This window comes from Argopecten irradians, chromosome 2, assembly GCF_041381155.1.
Source record: "Argopecten irradians isolate NY chromosome 2, Ai_NY, whole genome shotgun sequence".
Lineage (NCBI taxonomy): Eukaryota > Metazoa > Mollusca > Bivalvia > Pectinida > Pectinidae > Argopecten > Argopecten irradians.
In genome coordinates this window covers 60,547,309-60,570,221 of record NC_091135.1, presented here as the reverse complement: position 1 = coordinate 60,570,221, position 22,913 = coordinate 60,547,309, and the positions used below count along the sequence as shown (strand labels likewise).

The following is a 22,913-nucleotide window of genomic DNA, read 5'->3' as shown; positions in this document are numbered from 1 at the left end:
CCCTATAAGGATGCTACCATTGCATTATGGGTGCTATATATATATATCCCATGCTTAGTTGCAGAGAAGAAGTCATTTATATGGAAATAGCCAAATTGATCCCTTTTGACCTCCCCCTCAGGCCCCTAGGGAGTCAGCCCCATCATTTGTACAATTTTGAATCCCCACCCTATAACGATGCTACCATTGCATTATGAGTGCTATCTCATGCTTAGTTTCAGAGAAGAAGTTGTTTATATGGAAAAGCCAAATTGACCCCTTTTGACCCCGCCCCTCAGGCCCCCAGGGTGTCAGCCCCATCATTTGTACAATTTTGAATCCCCACCCTATAAGGATGCTACCATTGCATTTTGGGTGCTATCCCATGCATAGTTTCAGAGAAGAAGTCGTTTAAATGGTAATAGCCAAATTGACCCCTTTTGACCCCGCCCCTCAGGCCCCCAGGGTGTCAGCCCCATCATTTGTACAATTTTGAATCCCCACCCTATAAGGATGCTACCATTGCATTTTGGGTACTATCCCATGCTTAGTTTCAGAGAAGAAGTCGTTTAAATGGTAATAGCCAAATTGACCCCTTTAGGCCCCGCCCCTCAGGCCCCAGGGGGGGGGGGGTCAGCCCCATCATTTGTACAATTTTCAGTTAGTAGCCCATAAGAATGCTACCAGTCAAATCTTGTTGAAATCAGACCAGCGGTTATGGAGAAGAAGTCGATTGTTGACGGACGGAAGGACTACGGACGCCGGACGCCGGACGCCAAGGTATGGCATAAGCTCACCCTGGTCCTTCGGACCAGGTGAGCTAAAAAATACCGCAACAGTACTTGCGAAGATCAAGGATATCTTATACAGCTAATTAATAGAATAATTGTTAATAAAAGTAAAACTGGTTTCAGAACTACAAGAGGTAGATTTAAAAAAAAAAAAAAAGCAAAACGATTACGATTATCTATGTTGAAAGTTTAGAATTTCAATTTCATATTTGAAAATGCCTGAATCTGTCAGTGTCATCACAAGATTTACTAGTAAACAGATAGCGCATGCAGAAATTTGCCATTCAATTAAATATTAAGACAGTATGAATATAAGATTGTTTACTTTATATATCACAGCACATTATTGAAAATTCCAGACAATATCACATCTCTCTCACCAAGTAAACTATCATGCTAACCAAACATGTATGATACAGGTTATACAGATTCACTCTCCAACATATTGTTTTATCAGTTAACACCTTCACACAACAGATTTCCAAAGGGTTTGTACAAATGTGTATGTTTCTGTCACAAATAAAATGCGATACCTTCATACATGGAGCACTTTCTGAAACGAAATAAGTTAATGATGAATAGTAGATAGACTATGAATTGAAATGCATCAGTATATGGACAGATAGATTGATTACTTTCTCATAGTTCATATGTAATGATGACAAATGTAGGACATGTGACAAATAAGAAGCATTTGATTTGATCTCTCAATGTTGATGCACAGACATTTTCACATCATACAGCAATACAATTATGTTTTTATGCTGTGACCTCAGCTATAACGCTATCCCCTCTAAAACAATGCCCTTGCAAACATTCCCACATTCTATCCTCATATGCAGGTACAATTTTCATGTATGTACATGTAACATGAACATTTTAGATTTCCATGAACATTACTTTCATTAATTTGCAATAGTCACTGATTTGCAGATGCACCTATTTCGATAAATTTACCTTTGGAAAATACAGGATGTTTTTCCAGCTTTGGATATGATGGCTTGATGCAGAAACTTCTTTTACAGAAGTTTCTTTCCAAATTACATGTATTTCCATGCATAGGGAAGTTTTTAAACATGTGTATCATTACTGATCGAACGTTATCATATTTTCGCTCTTGTTTTTTTTTCTGTTTTAGGTCTTCGTTATTCCTTTTGTTGGTTACTTATTAGCATCACACACTCTGTTCACTAACATGGTTGGCGCCTGTTTAAGCATCACACACTCTGTTCACTAACATGGTTGGCGCCTGTTTAAGCATCACACACTCTGTTCACTAACATGGTTGGCGCCTGTTTGTCCAGTCCAAGTTTCCGGCCATTGACCACCAATACTACCGGTGTGTCCACTCTGATACTTGTACGATCTAATGTCTGTGGATGATAAAACACACACATTACTTAACAAATGAAGTCCAGAACTATTGTGATGCAAAATTCATGTGCAAATGTAGTAATCAAAACACTTTCTACATTGAAAATGATTAGTTTCATTTTTTGTTTGTGAATGTATAATAGTTCATTAACTGCATCATTGTTTCAATTTCAAATATTTTAAGACTATTAAGAACTATTATCCATTCACCCAAACCAAAGATATTCTAATAAAATAAATGCAACTTACAAGGTCCTTGTGGTTGACTTTGACCTCCTGGAGGAAAGGCTCTGGTATGGCTACAGAATCCCATACCTTCACACCAGCTCCCTGGGCTATGTTATACACATTTACAGCTATACATGTGCCAGCCTCATCAACCATACAAAATGTACTGAAAGTAAAAGAGGGGGTAATATGATTACAGTTATACATGTGTCAATCCCATCTACCATATTACAAAATTTACTGAAAGTAAAAGAGGGGGTAATATGATTACACAGTTATACATGTGCCAATCCCATCTACCATACACAATGTACTGAAAGTAAAAGAGGGGGTAATATGATTACACAGTTATACATGTGCCAATCCCATCTACCATACACAATGTACTGAAAGTAAAAGAGGGGGTAATATGATTACACAGTTATACATGTGCCAATCCCATCTACCATATTACAAAATGTACTGAAAGTAAAAGAGGGGGTAATATGATTACACAGTTATACATGTGCCAATCCCATCTACCATATTACAAAATGTACTGAAAGTAAAAGAGGGGGTAATATGATTACACAGTTATACATGTGCCAATCCCATCTACCATATTACAAAATGTACTGAAAGTAAAAGAGGGGGTAATATGATTACACAGTTATACATGTGCCAATCCCATCTACCATATTACAAAATGTACTGAAAGTAAAAGAGGGGGTAATATGATTACACAGTTATACATGTGCCAATCCCATCTACCATACAAAAATGTACTGAAAGTAAAAGAGGGGGTAATATGATTACACAGTTATACATGTGCCAATCCCATCTACCATATTACAAAATGTACTGAAAGTAAAAGAGGGGGTAATAAGATTATACTGTTATACATGTGCCAATCCCACCTACCATATTACAAAATTTACTGAAAGTAAAAGAGGGGTAATATGATTACAAGGTTATACATGTGTCAATCCCATCTACCATAAAAAATGTACTGAAAGTAAAAGAGGGGGTAATATGATGACACAGTTATACATGTACCAATCCTATCTACCATATTACAAAATGTACTGGAAGTAAAAGAGGGGGTAATATGATTACACAGTTATACATGTGCCAATCCTCATCAACCATACACAATGTACTGAAAGTAAAAGAGGGGGTAATATGATTACAAGGTTATACATGCGCCAATCCAATCTACCATATTACAAAATGTACTGAAAGTAAAAGAGGGGGTAATATGATTACACAGTTATACATGTGCCAATCCAATCTACCATATTACAAAATGTACTGAAAGTAAAAGGGGGGTAATATGATTACACAGTTATACATGTGCCAATCCCATCTAACCATAAAAAAATGTACTGAAAGTAAAAGAGGGGGTAATATGATTACACAGTTATACATGTGCCAATCCCATCTACCATATTACAAAATGTACTGAAAGTAAAAGAGGGGGTAATATGATTACACAGTTATACATGTGCCAATCCCATCTAACATACAAAATGTACTGAAAGTAAAAGAGGGGGTAATATGATTACACAGTTATACATGTGCCAATCCCATCTAACATACAAAATGTACTGAAAGTAAAAGAGGGGGTAATATGATTACACAGTTATACATGTGCCAATCCCATCTACCATATTACAAAATGTACTGAAAGTAAAAGAGGGGGTAATATGATTACACAGTTATACATGTGCCAATCCCATCTACCATATTACAAAATGTACTGAAAGTAAAAGAGGGGGTAATATGATTACACAGTTATACATGTGCCAATCCCATCTACCATATTAAAAAATGTACTGAAAGTAAAAGAGGGGGTAATATGATAACACAGTTATACATGTGCCAATCCCATCTACCATATTACAAAATGTACTGAAAGTAAAAGAGGGGGTAATATGATTACACAGTTATACATGTGCCAATCCCATCTACCATATTACAAAATGTACTGAAAGTAAAAGAGGGGGTAATATGATTACACAGTTATACATGTGCCAATCCCATCTACCATATTACAAAATGTACTGAAAGTAAAAGAGGGGGTAATATGATTACACAGTTATACATGTGCCAATCCCATCTACCATATTACAAAATGTACTGAAAGTAAAAGAGGGGGTTATATGATTACACAGTTATACATGTGCCAATCCCATCTACCATATTACAAAATGTACTGAAAGTAAAAGAGGGGGTAATATGATTACACAGTTATACATGTGCCAATCCCATCTACCATATTACAAAATGTACTGAAAGTAAAAGAGGGGGTAATATGATTACACAGTTATACATGTGCCAATCCCATCTACCATATTACAAAATGTACTGAAAGTAAAAGAGGGGGTAATATGATTACACAGTTATACATGTGCCAATCCATCTACCATATTACAAAATGTACTGAAAGTAAAAGAGGGGGTAATATGATTACACAGTTATACATGTGCCAATCCATCATCTAACATATTACAAAATGTACTGAAAGTAAAAGAGGGGGTAATATGATTACACAGTTATACATGTGCCAATCCCATCTACCATATTACAAAATGTACTGAAAGTAAAAGAGGGGGTAATATGATTACACAGTTATACATGTGCCAATCCCATCTACCATATTACAAAATGTACTGAAAGTAAAAGAGGGGGTAATATGATTACACAGTTATACATGTGCCAATCCCATCTACCATATTACAAAATGTACTGAAAGTAAAAGAGGGGGTAATATGATTACACAGTTATACATGTGCCAATCCCATCTACCATATTACAAAATGTACTGAAAGTAAAAGAGGGGGTAATATGATTACACAGTTATACATGTGCCAATCCCATCTACCATATTACAAAATGTACTGAAAGTAAAAGAGGGGGTAATATGATTACACAGTTATACATGTGCCAATCCCATCTACCATAAAAAAATGTACTGAAAGTAAAAGGGGGGGTAATATGATTACACAGTTATACATGTGCCAATCCCATCTACCATATTACAAAATGTACTGAAAGTAAAAGAGGGGGTAATATGATTACACAGTTATACATGTGCCAATCCCATCTACCAATTACAAAATGTACTGAAAGTAAAAGAGGGGTAATATGATTACACAGTTATACATGTGCCAATCCCATCTACCATATTACAAAATGTACTGAAAGTAAAAGAGGGGGTAATATGATTACACAGTTATACATGTGCCAATCCCATCTACCATATTACAAAATGTACTGAAAGTAAAAGAGGGGGTAATATGATTACACAGTTATACATGTGCCAATCCCATCTACCATATTACAAAATGTACTGAAAGTAAAAGAGGGGGTTATATGATTACACAGTTATACATGTGCCAATCCCATCTACCATATTACAAAATGTACTGAAAGTAAAAGAGGGGGTAATATGATTACACAGTTATACATGTGCCAATCCCATCTACCATATTACAAAATGTACTGAAAGTAAAAGAGGGGGTAATATGATTACACAGTTATACATGTGCCAATCCCATCTACCATATTACAAAATGTACTGAAAGTAAAAGAGGGGGTAATATGATTACACAGTTATACATGTGCCAATCCCATCTACCATATTACAAAATGTACTGAAAGTAAAAGAGGGGGTAATATGATTACACAGTTATACATGTGCCAATCCCATCTACCATAAAAAATGTACTGAAAGTAAAAGAGGGGGTAATATGATTACACAGTTATACATGTGCCAATCCCATCTACCATATTACAAAATGTACTGAAAGTAAAAGAGGGGGTAATATGATTACACAGTTATACATGTGCCAATCCCATCTACCATATTACAAAATGTACTGAAAGTAAAAGAGGGGGTAATATGATTACACAGTTATACATGTGCCAATCCCATCTACCATATTACAAAATGTACTGAAAGTAAAAGAGGGGGTAATATGATTACACAGTTATACATGTGCCAATCCATCTACCATATTACAAAATGTACTGAAAGTAAAAGAGGGTTTATTACACAGTTAAATGATTACATGTCTAGTTTTACACAGTTATACTGTGCCAATCCATCTACCATATTACAAAATGTACTGAAAGTAAAAGAGGGGGGTAATATGATTACACAGTTATACATGTGCCAATCCCATCTACCATATTACAAAATGTACTGAAAGTAAAAGAGGGGGTAATATGATTACACAGTTATACATGTGCCAATCCCATCTACCATATTACAAAATGTACTGAAAGTAAAAGAGGGGGTTATATGATTACACAGTTATACATGTGCCAATCCTCATCTACCATATTACAAAATGTACTGAAAGTAAAAGAGGGGGTAATATGATTACACAGTTATACATGTGCCAATCCCATCTACCATATTACAAAATGTACTGAAAGTAAAAGAGGGGGTAATATGATTACACAGTTATACATGTGCCAATCCCATCTACCATATTACAAAATGTACTGAAAGTAAAAGAGGGGGTAATATGATTACACAGTTATACATGTGCCAATCCCATCTACCATATTACAAAATGTACTGAAAGTAAAAGAGGGGGTAATATGATTACACAGTTATACATGTGCCAATCCCATCTACCATATTACAAAATGTACTGAAAGTAAAAGAGGGGGTAATATGATTACACAGTTATACATGTGCCAATCCCATCTACCATTACAAAATGTACTGAAAGTAAAAGAGGGGGTAATATGATTACACAGTTATACATGTGCCAATCCCATCTACCATATTACAAAATGTACTGAAAGTAAAAGAGGGGGTAATATGATTACACAGTTATACATGTGCCAATCCCATCTACCATATTACAAAATGTACTGAAAGTAAAAGAGGGGGTAATATGATTACACAGTTATACATGTGCCAATCCCATCTACCATATTACAAAATGTACTGAAAGTAAAAGAGGGGGTAATATGATTACACAGTTATACATGTGCCAATCCCATCTACCATATTACAAAATGTACTGAAAGTAAAAGAGGGGGTAATATGATTACACAGTTATACATGTGCCAATCCCATCTACCATATTACAAAATGTACTGAAAGTAAAAGAGGGGGTAATATGATTACACAGTTATACATGTGCCAATCCCATCTACCATATTACAAAATGTACTGAAAGTAAAAGAGGGGGTAATATGATTACACAGTTATACATGTGCCAATCCCATCTACCATATTACAAAATGTACTGAAAGTAAAAGAGGGGGTAATATGATTACACAGTTATACATGTGCCAATCCCATCTACCATACACAAAATGTACTGAAAGTAAAAGAGGGGGTAATATGATTACACAGTTATACATGTGCCAATCCCATCTACCATACACAATGTAAAATAAAAAATATGATACACAGTTATACATGTGCCAATCCCATCTACCATAACAAAATGTACTGAAGGGGTAATATGATTACACAGTTATACATGTGCCAATCCCATCTACCAATACAAAATGTACTGAAAGTAAAAGAGGGGGTAATATGATGATTACACAGTTATACATGTGCCAATCCCATCTACCATATTACAAAATGTACTGAAAGTAAAAGAGGGGGTAATATGATTACACAGTTATACATGTGCCAATCCCATCTACCATAAACAAAATGTACTGAAAGTAAAAGAGGGGGTAATATGATTACACAGTTATACATGTGCCAATCCCATCTACCATATTACAAAATGTACTGAAAGTAAAAGAGGGGGTAATATGATTACACAGTTATACATGTGCCAATCCCATCTACCATATTACAAAATGTACTGAAAGTAAAAGAGGGGGTAATATGATTACACAGTTATACATGTGCCAATCCCATCTACCATATTACAAAATGTACTGAAAGTAAAAGAGGGGGTAATATGATTACACAGTTATACATGTGCCAATCCCATCTACCATATTACAAAATGTACTGAAAGTAAAAGAGGGGGTAATATGATTACACAGTTATACATGTGCCAATCCCATCTACCATATTACAAAATGTACTGAAAGTAAAAGAGGGGGTAATATGATTACACAGTTATACATGTGCCAATCCCATCTACCATATTACAAATTGTAATGAAAGTGAAGAGGGGGGGGGTAATATCATTTATAACACAGGTTATAACATGTGCCAATCCCATCTACCATACAAAATGTACTGAAAGTAAAAGAGGGGGTAATATGATTACACAGTTATACATGTGCCAATCCCATCTACCATATTACAAAATGTACTGAAAGTAAAAGAGGGGGGTAATATGATTACACAGTTATACATGTGCCAATCCCATCTACCATATTACAAAATGTACTGAAAGTAAAAGAGGGGGTAATATGATTACACAGTTATACACATGTGCCAATCCCATCTACCATATTACAAAATGTACTGAAAGTAAAAGAGGGGGTAATATGATTACACAGTTATACATGTGCCAATCCCATCTACCATATTACAAAATGTACTGAAAGTAAAAGAGGGGGTAATATGATTACACAGTTATACATGTGCCAATCCCATCTACCATATTACAAAATGTACTGAAAGTAAAAGAGGGGGTAATATGATTACACAGTTATACATGTGCCAATCCCATCTACCATATTACAAAATGTACTGAAAGTAAAAGAGGGGGTAATATGATTACACAGTTATACATGTGCCAATCCCATCTACCATATTACAAAATGTACTGAAAGTAAAAGAGAGGGGTAATATGATTATACACAGTTATACATGTGTCTGAAAGTAAAGAGGGGGTATATGATTCACAGTTATACATGTGCCAATCCACCATACAATTACAAAATGTACTGAAAGTAAAAGAGGGGGTAATATGATTACACAGTTATACATGTGCCAATCCCATCTACCATATTACAAAATGTACTGAAAGTAAAAGAGGGGGTAATATGATTACACAGTTATACATGTGCCAATCCCATCTAACATACAAAATGTACTGAAAGTAAAAGAGGGGGTAATATGATTACACAGTTATACATGTGCCAATCCCATCTACCATATTACAAAATGTACTGAAAGTGAAAGAGGGGGTAATATGATTACACAGTTATACATGTGCCAATCCCATCTACCATATTACAAAATGTACTGAAAGTAAAAGAGGGGGTAATATGATTACACAGTTATACATGTGCCAATCCCATCTACCATATTACAAAATGTACTGAAAGTAAAAGAGGGGGTAATATGATTACACAGTTATACATGTGCCAATCCCATCTACCATACAAAATGTACTGAAAGTAAAAGAGGGGGTAATATGATTACACAGTTATACATGTGTCAATCCCATCTACCATAAAAAATGTACTGAAAGTAAAAGAGGGGGTAATATGATGACACAGTTATACATGTGCCAATCCCATCTACCATATTACAAAATGTACTGAAAGTAAAAGAGGGGGTAATATGATTACACAGTTATACATGTGCCAATCCCATCTACCATATTACAAAATGTACTGAAAGTAAAAGAGGGGGTAATATGATTACACAGTTATACATGTGCCAATCCCATCTACCATATTACAAAATGTACTGAAAGTAAAAGAGGGGGTAATATGATTACACAGTTATACATGTGCCAATCCCATCTACCATACAAAATGTACTGAAAGTAAAAGAGGGGGTAATATGATTACACAGTTATACATGTGCCAATCCCATCTACCATATTACAAAATGTACTGAAAGTAAAAGAGGGGGTAATATGATTACACAGTTATACATGTGCCAATCCCATCTACCATACAAAATGTACTGAAAGTAAAAGAGGGGGTAATATGATTACACAGTTATACATGTGCCAATCCCATCTACCATATTACAAAATGTACTGAAAGTGAAAGAGGGGGTAATATGATTACACAGTTATACATGTGCCAATCCCATCTACCATATTACAAAATGTACTGAAAGTAAAAGAGGGGGTAATATGATTACACAGTTATACATGTGCCAATCCCATCTACCATATTACAAAATGTACTGAAAGTAAAAGAGGGGGTAATATGATTACACAGTTATACATGTGCCAATCCCATCTACCATACAAAATGTACTGAAAGTAAAAGAGGGGGTAATATGATTACACAGTTATACATGTGCCAATCCCATCTACCATATTACAAAATGTACTGAAAGTAAAAGAGGGGGTAATATGATTACACAGTTATACATGTGCCAATCCCATCTACCATATTACAAAATGTACTGAAAGTAAAAGAGGGGGTAATATGATTACACAGTTATACATGTGCCAATCCCATCTAACATACAAAATGTACTGAAAGTAAAAGAGGGGGTAATATGATTACACAGTTATACATGTGCCAATCCCATCTACCATATTACAAAATGTACTGAAAGTAAAAGAGGGGGTAATATGATTACACAGTTATACATGTGCCAATCCCATCTACCATATTACAAAATGTACTGAAAGTAAAAGAGGGGGTAATATGATTACACAGTTATACATGTGCCAATCCCATCTACCATATTACAAAATGTACATGAAAGTAAAAGAGGGGGTAGTATGAATTAAACAGTGAAAGTAAAAGAGGGGGTAATATGATTACACAGTTATACATGTGCCAATCCCATCTACCATACAAAATGTACTGAAAGTAAAAGAGGGGGTAATATGATTACACAATGTACTGACAAGTACTGAAAGAGAGGGGGGTAATATGATTACACAGTTATACATGTGATTATCTACCATATTACAAAATGTATTATAAAATTAGAGGGGTTAGTATCTATTTATCACAGTTTATCTACAGCCTCAGCTACCAAACAAAATGTACTGAAAGTGAAAACAAGAGGGCCAAGTGGCCTTGATGGTCACCTGAGTGCTGCATTGCAAAGTTGGTTCAAATCTATAAAAAAATTATTTTCGAATTGAAATAAACTTTAAAGTTGAACTTTCGTATTAGAATTTTAATTTTTTTGTTCCCACCCCCCCCCCCCCCCGCGCTCTGGTCCCTGGGGGTCAGCCAGGACCAATATGTGATATGGTGTTAAAATGCTTTTTCAGGCTAATAATTCTAACCCAGTTTGACACATTTATAAAAACATTTCCATTAATAACTTCAATAAATGTGTTAATGTGTTTTTCCTATATATAGACTGTAGTAAATTTGACCCCCTCCCCAGTGGAAAATCTGAGATCCCAGGGAGATAAAATTCACAATTTTTGTAAAGGGCTTTAAGACCTTCCAATCTATGAAGAGTATCAGGTTCCATCAAATCTGTGAATTCAGAAGAAGATTTTTGAAGTTTTAGCCTATTTGACCCTTTTTTGGCCCCGCCCCTAAGGCCCCTGGGGTCCTCGGCCAGGACCAATATGGATAATGACGATAAAATGCTATCTCAGGCTAAACATTCTAACCCAGTTTGACTAATTTCCTATGAAAAATAAGCAAAAAATATTCATAAATGTGTTTTTCCTATATAAACTATAGTAAACTTGACGCCCTACCCAGGGGAAAATCTGAGATCTCAGGGCCATGAAATTCACAATTTTTGTAAAGGGCCTTAAGACCTTCCAATCTATGAAGAGTATCAGGTTCCATCAAATCTGTGAATTCAGAAGAAGATTTTTGAAGTTTTAGCCTATTTGACCCTTTTTTGGCCCCACCCCTAAGGCCCCTGAGGGTCAGCCATGACCAATATGGATATGACGATAAAATGCTATCTCAGGCTAAACATTCTAACCCAGTTTGACTAAATTCCTATGAAAAATAAGCAAAAAATATTCATATATGTGTTTTTCCTATATAAACTATAGTAAACTTGACCCCCTCCCCAGGGGGAAACATGAGACCCCAGGGTCATATAATTCACATTATTTGTAAAGGACCTTAAGACCTTTCCATCTATGAAGAGTATTTGATTCTACCAGTTCCAGAATTTTAGAAGAAGATTTTTGAAGTTTTAGACTATTTGACCCCTTTTGGCCCCACCCCTAAGGCCCCTGGGAGTCAGTCATGGAAAATTTGTTAATAGAATTCAATGGCCATTTCATAGGGATAATTCTGACAACATTTGACTAATTTTCTATTATAAATGACCAAGTAATGCTCCAAAATGTGTTTTCACTATATAAACTATAGTAAACTTAACCCCCCTCCCCAGGGGGAAACCTGAGACCCAAGGGTCATATAATTCACAATTATGTAAAGGACCTTTAGACCTTTCTATTTGTGAAGAGTATTTGATTCCATCACATCTGTGAGTGGAGAAGAAGATTTTTGAAATTATAGTCAATTTTACCCCTTTTGGCCCCTCCCACAGTCCCCAGGGGGGCGGTGACCATATAATTCACAATTTTGATTGACCATATGCCTTAGAAGGTTTGTGCAAAATTTGCTTCAGTGGTTTTTGAGAAGAAGTCGAAAATGTAAATTGTTTACGGACATACGACGGACGACGCACGACACACGATGCACGACGACGGACAAAAAGCGATAAGAATAGGTCACTTGAGACTTCGTCTCAGGTGACCTAATAAAAAGGTCATATGATTAACACAGTTATAAATGTGCTAACTTTACCTTCCATACAAAATGTACTCAAAATAAAAATAGATAATAGGGCTATATATTATGCACAAAAACTGAACCAAAATTTATCAATCAGCATGTCTCACCTATTACATAAATACACCATATACAGTATTTAATTCAAGTAAAAGATGGAAGAATAGATTATGAGCAGAAAAGGCAACTGAGACCAATTTACTAGTTTAAACTGCCAAAAGCATTATCAAGTGTGATATGATGCACTGATAAATTGTTCCACGTTGAAGAACACATTTTGTTTTTAAAAAAATCTGCTTTATCAGACATATCATATATAACAATGCTTTACTTACAATGGAACTGGATCTTCCCACGACACAGAACACACCACTCTGCCCAGTACCACTTTCTGATGGTTGACCTTGCCAGGGACAAGGTCAGTAAATGGACATTTGTTGAGTGTGATGACCTTGCCCTTCTGACTGGTATAACTACCTCCACTGTATGGACCTAAATCTGCCTCCTTCAGCTTCTCAACCATTGCTGTCAGCTTTTTTCCTTTTAATTTCCCCTACAAGAACAATAATGAACACATTTTGGAGACAGCTGAGATATGGAAGCATAAGTTTTGTATTGTTTCATACATTTACATTTGTAAAACTTTAGTAAGAGTTACACTACTTTGACAAATCCTTCCCATAGGTATAAGAGCTATAATTATGGATGGTAGACTTTTGTGTAACACCTCTTCTAGACACAAATAAAGGGATGTGCATATACCAGTAGTGCAATGATTGAAAGTTTAATACCGGTGTTTAATTACAGGTAGGTGTGACACCTTGTGTATTACCTGAGCAAACCCATAGGTACTGATGATATTAATTCTCAGGACTACAATGTATATGTTTAGGGTGCAGTATATCAAAAATTATACTGCATTAGGGAGGGATCAATATTTTATAGGGGGGATCAATATTTTATGCATGAAATATTCATCCGGGTAAGTATTCTATGGGGATCAAAATTCTATAGGACACTAGTATCCTTTCTTGTTTCACTTGATTGCATATATAGTGGATGAAGACAGACATCTTTTAGCACATAGTTTTGGCTTGCTGAAACAGTAAAGAGATATAACTTATCCATTCACAATTTAAAATTGAAGTTTATTTCTACATGTCACATGCATCTTATTCCATCACATTTATGACTTTAAAATAACCTTTGTTTCCGTTAACTCTGTTGTCTTCCTTAAGAAAGAAATCAACTCTTGTTCTTTTATACGAGGTTCTGGCCATGTGGGATCCATCCATGCGGCAGAATCAAAGCCTTCTAGTGCTGACTGGTACTCCTCTTGGTACTTATAAGCCTACAGCCAAGGAAAATACATAATACATGTAACTTATAGGCCTACAACCAAGGAAAATACATAATATATGTAACTTATAGGCCTACAACCAAGGAAAATACATAATATATGTAACTTATAGGCCTACAACCAGGAAAAATACATAATATATGTAACTTATAGGCCTACAACCAGGAAAAATACATAATATATGTAACTCAAAGAACTACAATCAAGACATATATATAATATATGTAACTTATAGGCCTAAAACCATGGAAAATACTTACCGTATTTGATCCAATAAGTGCCCATACCCCTATTAGTGCCCTTCCCCATTTTGATTCCTCAATATTGATTGCTCGGGCGTAAAAAAGACTTAAACTATCAATCCTGTATAGGTTTGCACTTTGTTTTTGCAATAATTTTGTCTTAGTAAGCGTCTTTTCATTTTTTCAATTTTCTAAACGCCCTGGGCGCAATCTTCATTCCTAAGTCAGTCCAATCACCAATCTTCAATCCTAAGTCAGTCCAATCAACAATCTTCATTCCTAAGTCAGTCCAATCAACAATTTTCATACCTAAGTCAGTCCAATCTTCATACCTAAGTCAGTCCAATCAACAATCTTCATACCTAAGTCAGTCCAATCACTAATCTTCATACCTAAGTGAGTCCAATCTTCATACCTAAGTGAGTCCAATCTTCATACCTAAGTCAGTCCAATCAACAATCTTCATTCGTAAGTCAGTCCAATCAACAATCTTCATTCCTTAATCATTCCTAAGTCAGTCCAATCAACAATCTTCATTCCTAAGTCAGTCCAATCAACAATCTTCATTCCTTAATCATTCCTAAGTCAGTCCAATCAACAAACTTACTTCGTAAGTCAGTCCAATCAACAATCTTCAAACTCAAGTCAGTCCAATCTTCATACCTAAGTCAGTCTAATCAACAATCTTCAAACTCAAGTCAGTCCAATCTTCATACCTAAGTCAGTCTAATCAACAATCTTCAAACTCAAGTCAGTCCAATCTTCATACCTAAGTCAGTCTAATCAACAATCTTCATTCCTAAGTCAGTCCAATCAACAATCTTCAAACTCAAGTCAGTCCAATCTTCATACCTAAGTCAGTCTAATCAACAATCTTCATTCCTAAGTCAGTCCAATCAACAATCTTCATTCTTACAACAATATTGTAGTCTATCAATACCCTTATGACATAGCTTACCATTGCTCTGTTGTAATGGAGATCTGCATTCGTCCTGGCCACTGGGTCCTTCTCCTGTTGTAAGACAAAACAGCATTAATTCAGTTCAGAATTGTGTAAATTTTAGGGCTGGGTATTGGAACAGCTGAACCAATATGATACGTATTGGCAATACACTGAAACAATACATGATACGCATTGATGATATTTTTCATGTAAAAATTGTTACTGATATCGTGAAAACTAAAGACATATTTTGAACAAAATACTGTATTTGACCTAAAGAGGGCGCAGTGCCCAGGTAACTGGTGATGGGGCGCCCTTATTAAGTTAATTATTTCTAAAGTTATTTGAAACAGACTATAGCCCAAAAGCTTGCAGCTACACAGTCGTCACTTCAAAGGGAACTGCCGAACACTTTGAAATGGATTATAGCAAGTTTCCCTGCAATAATCTTTTGATGTTTTCTAGCACGTGGACCCTGTTGTCTAGACAGAATACTAGAGTGAAAGGGAACGTGTCAACCTGTCAGCTGTCACGATGAACCAATGTTTGAAGGTTTTTATCAGAGCGATGTTAATGTTGCTCAAGCAGTTTATGAATGTAAACAATGCTAACATTGAGCTATCTGAAAGCAGCGACTCTATCAGTGATTATGGATGATATGGCTGACGACTACTATGACTGTGTCAGTCTAGGTCATTGACATTTAAACTATCTAATGTCGGATATATATGTGGCTGTTTTTTTATTCTGTAAATTGAATAGGAAACAAAATTCTAAGGAAAGGTAAGTGTCTGTTTATTAAAAAAAAAGATACAAGACAGCTGAAAAGAAAAAAAGGCAAGGGTGCCCTTATTACAGCAGGCGCCCTCTTTAGGTCAAATACGGTAGTTGATTGCGAGTCATGCCAAATGCAAGTTGTCATGTGCTCTGCTAAGTTGTATTCATGGTTACGCAAATGCATTTCCGGTGCATCTCAGTGACTCTGAAGCTTGACCCTTCCTATCAATAGAAAATATGCTACAGAAATCCTTTGCCCGGATGGTATTATATGACCTTTAACGGATATTTTCTGTCAAAAGGAGTGAAAAACGGTAATATTTGAATGATACAGCGATACAACAGCATGTTGCTGTATCGGGAATCGTTGTTAAATACCTGTACAAACAAGTATATCGGTATACCGATCCAGCCCTAGTAAATTTGTCATAAATGATTATGTCATTGTTAATCTTTCAAATAATAATAAAAACAGTCCTTCAAACTTCTACTTACTCTCTAAAAACATGGAGCTTTTACGAATGCTAAATAAAATACCGGGTAGTTCACTGTGAACTGTAAAATTATTATTCTTAGTGATTATCTATTTTTTCATCTAATCAGTTTCAATGATAAATACTCACAGCTTGTTTGTAAGCCTTCATACACTGTGTCAGTGACTCTGGGTTCTGTACTCCGCTGGCGAAGAATATAGACAGGTGGGCGTTAGCTAGAATCACTGAAATACGATGTAGAAGGGTATAAATGATTCACCGCATCAATAAGTACACAGGTACTTTATACCAAATAAGTCTGAATATTGATATTAAAAAGAAGGACCAATTATAGAAATTTTGCATTTATAAGTATACCGGTAAGTAAATTCATCTTGACAACTTATAAATGAATGGTAAATTGCAACTCTGGCCTAGCTGGTACTGACAAGCAACATAAATAATTTCGAAAAACTTTGACAATGTCAGATTCGTCAGTCATATTTAATTCCAATTTGGGTACAATATCATCCCATTTATAATACTTTATTCTTACTCCAAGATATTCCGTCATTGACATCTAATTGTACAGCCTCTTTTGCTTTGTCCAAACTCTCCTCAACCATTTTCAATCTCTGGGCCTGTGAGCCTGGCATCTGTCGAAGCACCATTGACAAGTTTCGCAGGGACACTTTGTTTTTTGACTAAAAGAAATACAGATTATATATAATTACTTAAATTGAATAGAAAGCTACATGCATAAGAAAGTTTGGCAAAACAATAAAAGAGATAAAAGATTTTTCATAAATGCTGCTGCTATGTTTAAACTCTTAAAGGCCCACTACATTTCCGGAGCAAAATTTAAAGGTTTCTTAAAAACATTAATAACAAAAGAAAATATATATCGATGGCTTAAGATGAGGTTACAACACGAAACATATGCAAGATTTCCTGTCTTATGTACGATAACAGTGGAGATTCATTTCGCTGTTTTGCCGTCTGGCGCAGTGATATTCAACTACCGCGCGGCATTTAGGACGACGGCGGGAAACATAAAACGACCCGCGTTATGAAAATTGACATTTCAATTATTCTAATTAAACAGTTCTGAAGGTGATGATAAGTGTGCTAGTAAACGTATAGTTTATAAATCCTCCGACTCTACAAAATTATTGATCTCGTTTTACATTCCTATTTCAAAAATTAAAAGCCGTTTCGGAAAGGTAGTGGCCCTTTAATAGTTTTCTAACTATAAAATTATTTTTAAAAGTCAATATTCTCAGTAATGTTGCTTTAGAGGTATTTGAAGTGATTGAGATCCTAAATAATTAGACTGGGCAATAGACGTTTGTTGATAGATATTTACATGATTAAGGGCTCCAGAAAAGCTGTTGATTGAGGAATTGATGTTACCACTTTTCCAGTAACACTCGCCAAGCTGGTTCCATGCACCAACAAGTTTGGGATCAAGTTTAACAGCTTTAGATAAAGCTTCCTCTGCATTTGGATCATGTGTAGGTAGGACATTTAGAATTTTCCCCTTCAACATGAAATACACTGCTCTGTTGGTGATTTTATCTAAAACAATCATTATTAATACATATACATACTGTAAATCAATTTCCAATTCCATGTCAGGGCCTGAACACAATTTCAGCTTTTCTTTAATAAATAGAATATGTAATTTGAACTAATCATAATTATTTCATTCAGCATTGACATGCTTTCACTTGGCTGTTTATATTCAAATCTATGAATGTCAGCAAATATAAGTTTTAGTCTTTGGAAAAATTATTTCAACGAACACTCTCTTTTTTTTAAAGGAACATTTATTTGTGTAACTTTAAATATTTAACCAACCATTTAAACTTTCTAAAAATTCTAATGTTGACTGCATCTTCTTTTGAACGTCTTCATTCTTTTGGTGTCCCTTTTCTTTGCCATTGATCTCAAGGTAGTGGTCCTTAAAATGGTAAAGGGCATCAACAGCTTCCTTCAACACAAAAATTAAATCACATTAATATTGACATTTATTATTATTTATTTATATTCAAACAGAGTATTTAGATATCAGTATCCACGACGAAGGAAAATTTTGCTTTCAAATGAATATATTCTAAAAGCTGAATAATGATATAAAAAATAATGAAAATGATTAGTCTCTTAAAAAAATCTGTATAGTGTATACAGCTTCTTAGGCCTGCTTTTGATCTATGATCGGACAGCCACATGTGTATGTGTAAGCTAACACACAAGTTAATGAGCCTAACTCAATTTGCCCTCTTCTACTTTCAGAATATAACCTCCATTCACTCGATTGTAGCTCTTCTACTTCTGGAAGCTCTTCCGTCTATAGGCTGGAAGATCTTCTGAGAAGACTTCTTTTCTTAGAAGAGCGCAAATCGAGTTGAGCTCAGTATTACATAAAATAGGGTGAGCTTATACATGTAAAAATATTTAGCCATCAACATGGAATACCTGGTTCACTGCTCTATCTACTGAGTTACTGGGAAGTTTCCACTAGCATGAAGCTACCTTTGTAGGTGACAGTTTCAATTAAAACCTGTTACATACACAGTCACTGGAGCTATTATTGTAATGGAAGAGCATCTTACATTTCTGAGTATACTTCAAGTACACAATGTAATCTTTGTGTTAATGACTAACAGGGGCCCAATGGGCCTGAATCACTCACCTGCTATCTTGTAATCATGCATGGTGCATACTGAGAAAGTCAATATGAATGACCCTGGTAATATCAGGTGTCTAGGCCTCTTGGTTATTAAGAAGAAGTCGTTCAAAAATTTAAGCCTATTTGACCCTATGGTGTTAAATGAAGGTCAAGGTCACTTTGTAGCCCTTCATCCAATCCATGTCACAGGTCAAATATAGGTTCTCTAGGCCTCTTGGTTATTAGAAGAAGTTGTTTATATTTCAGTCTATTTGTCCCCCATGACCTTGAATAAAGGTCAAGGTCATTCATTTGAACAAAACTTGGTAGCCCTACAACCAAGCATGCCACAGGCCAAATTTCAGGTCTCTAGGTCTCCAACTTTTGGAGAAGGTGCATGTGATGCCAGACGGCTGGACAGACGATGGATGCTGCACCACAGCATAAGCTCACTTAACTTGCCCTTATAGGGCAGGTGAAGAAATAACAATGGAATGTATTAAATGTTCTAGCCAGGATTTTGTTCATTTAAGATTTTTTCTTCTGAATAATGTAACGATTCAGAATCAGGTCAATCGCCTGCAACCAATATATGTTGCTCAATTGGTAGACCATCTCGCTGGGGCTAGTACTTGAAGGGTTCTGGGTTAGAACCCACAAAGCCATATATATTTTTTCATTTTTTCTAATACATTTGGTAATTTGGTACCTGTGACCAAAATCTATTTCATGCTTTTTAAATTAATAACTTGCCGGATTAATTACCAGAACCTTGGTAGTGTGTTGAGTCTTAGAGTGAAGACTTAGAGAAAAAGGAAGACAAGAGTGTAAGTTTAAATATAACGGTTCTTGATTACAAAAGACAAAAGTCAGCATTGTTACTTTCATTTGGAATTTAATTTTTCGTAAACACAATATGACAATACTGTATACAGATTAAAAAATATATCAGCATGTGCATGCTTACATTGTATGTAAAAAGGTCAAATTGTCCTTTGATGAAGATTATAATATCTACTTTAAAAACATTGTGCAACAGGTGAGAAGAAAAAATAGCGTCAGACTGGGATTCCAAATCGGGACCTGTGAACATTAACCACGAATATGTTCTACCACTGAGCTATCTGGTCAACGATGATCCAACCAATAACCCTGTCCAATCCTGCTACATTTATAGAGATATCAATTAAAAAAATATATTTAAAAAAATCCCTTTTTAATTGGAGCTTTTCATGTACATGTATACAGACTACGGAAACATGGTCAGATTTAGGTTTGGCACACATATAATGTTGCTCACATGTTACTTCTGTAGAAGAAAAGGAAAATACACATTCCTGTCGAGTGCCCCGACCAGAAATCGAACCCGGGTCTCCGGCGTGGAAATCTGTCTCTTAAAGAATGAGTGACACGGCATTGTGTCAAATAATGTTTAATGATGTCCGTTCGTCCTTTTCCACATTTTGAACACAATTCATGGCTATTTTGAGGTGGATAGGTCAACATCTTTGAAATAAAGTGCGCACATGATAGATCTGATGGGGTTTCGGAGTAGTCCAGAGTTCGTGGGACATGTTTAACATCAATTTAAAAATATATATAAAAAAATTCCCTTGGAGCTTTTCATGCATATGGACTACGGAAACATGGTCAGATTTAGGTTTGGCACACATATAATGTTGCTCACATGTTACTTCTGTAGAAGAACAGGAAAATACACATTCCTGTCGACCAGAAATTGAACACTGGTCTCCCGCGTGGAAATCTGCGACTCTACCGACTGAGCCAAAGAAGCAAGTTCCGTCAGTTGAGTGACAGAGACCGTATACGTATTTAAACTAGGTATGTACAAACCACACCAACCCGCTCATTTTACACTTAGTCGACCTGTAACTTACAGAACTGACAAAAAATATTTGAATCATGAACTGACTACTCTGCATATCGGACGATCGATTCTACAAAGTGGAAAACTTATACGGTAATTAGAAAAGTTGTAAATCTAAAACATGCACATCGTTCACATCAAATAAGACAAACCTCTGCTTTTTGTTCAGCGGTCATTTTCCAATTAATTTCTGTGTCAACAATTTTTGTTGTTTTGATTTTGTCTTGACATGCAGTAACCAACTGAGTTACTTTCACGCTCAAGTCTGGATTACAGAGACGCTTAGGGCTGACTCTAATATATTTTATAAAAGACAATCATATCCGGATGCATTCAAATCAACGCCATCTACAAAAATAAACGAAAAACGGTTGTGTGAAGATGGATGTCGAATGTCGACCCAACTTCCCACAACCATTAAAAAAACATATCAATAACATTACTAGTAGAGATTTAATTAATCACTGTCAAAACAGTGATAGGAGAAACTCAAATAAAACTCTACCACCAACATTCAATGTCTATTTTACTGTGCGAACTGTCAGAATTTGAAACTCTTTACCAGAATCTGCTACATGTATATCATTACCTAATATAAACTGCTTTAAAAATAATTTAGACAAATTCTGGGAAAACCAAGATCTACTCTACTCTAGAGCAGAGTTATCATTATGAACTGTGTTAACAATAAAAACATGAACTTCTTAAAATCATCAACTTTAACTAACGTAACTACACAGATTATTACCTGCAATGCTACATGTACATTATATACTGTATCATGTATGTATTTATTGTAGTATGATTATGAGTCCAGTGTAGAGGACCTCAATCCTGTACTGGAAAATAATATCCTGGAAACTATTATTAGGAATCTCGAAACGAGGTTATGGCTCGATTGGATGGACAAGGAGAGCTATTTCAGTCGTTTAATAAACATGTCCACACAAAGATACTCGCCCACGAACTCTGGACTACTCCGAAACCCCCATCAGATCTACATCATGTACCCGCTTTGTTTCAAAGATGTTGACCTATCCACCTCAAAATAGCCATGAATTGTGTTCAAAATATGGAAACGGACGAACGAACATCATTAGACATTGTTTGACACAGTGCCGTGTCACTCATTCTTTAATTATTATAGACAAATTTATGACTGATGTTCTCGACATATGTGGTATTGAATGTTTTATACTACTAGACAGTCAGTCAGATGAAGGTTTTGTCCGGATTCTATTCGGGCAACGTAATGATGACCTTAAAGACATAGAGGAACAATTTCACAAAATGGCTACACGCTACGCAAGAGCAGCTTCACATGTATATTTATCCTTTATAATAGCCTGAGTGAGTCTGACAGACAATAAGAAAGAATAGATTAACGTTTCGCGACGTGAACGCGTATATGTGCGCCTGGCTCCTCCCTTTTCTATTTGAAATTCATGAACATTTATAGCTGGAAAAATGATTTTTTCTTTTCCTTTTTGTATTTTTTTTTTGTATTTCTTTTGAATTTATTATTTGTATCTCTATACGAGGAATTAAAGATTGAATG

At 35.5% G+C, this 22,913-nt stretch overlaps 1 protein-coding gene across 2 annotated transcripts; it reads right to left on the bottom strand.

The window, feature by feature from the left end:
- Positions 1-1,076: 1,076 nt before the first annotated feature.
- Positions 1,077-21,660, bottom strand: LOC138316129 (tetratricopeptide repeat protein 5-like). 2 transcript variants are annotated; one of them, XM_069257648.1, is made up of 10 exons: positions 21,508-21,660; positions 18,657-18,789; positions 18,163-18,374; positions 17,353-17,500; positions 16,947-17,041; positions 15,562-15,615; positions 14,206-14,352; positions 13,337-13,554; positions 2,394-2,538; positions 1,077-2,143 (listed from the first exon to the last, which is right to left on the bottom strand). In XM_069257648.1, exons 1-10 carry the CDS (start codon positions 21,529-21,531, stop codon positions 2,024-2,026), a joined length of 1,296 nt encoding a protein of 431 aa, XP_069113749.1. In that variant the 5' UTR covers positions 21,532-21,660; the 3' UTR covers positions 1,077-2,023. The 2 variants fall into 2 exon arrangements, with proteins under 2 accessions (XP_069113749.1, XP_069113750.1); XM_069257649.1 differs by lacking the exon at positions 21,508-21,660 and having other exon boundaries at positions 18,163-18,336; positions 18,657-18,778.
- Between the last annotated feature and the right edge of the window lie 1,253 nt (positions 21,661-22,913).

What these genes read in the sequence shown, in the direction of transcription:
- LOC138316129 (XM_069257648.1), bottom strand. Translation starts at nt 21,531, where the DNA reads ATGACCGCTGAACAAAAAGCAGAG. An exon ending in CCGCTGAACAAAAAGCAGAG is followed by an intron (nt 18,790 to 21,507) that starts GTTTGTCTTATT and finishes TTTGTGTTGAAG; the next exon opens with GAAGCTGTTGATGCCCTTTA. An exon ending in TCCATTACAACAGAGCAATG is followed by an intron (nt 14,353 to 15,561) that starts GTAAGCTATGTC and finishes CCTTGGCTGTAG; the next exon opens with GCTTATAAGTACCAAGAGGA.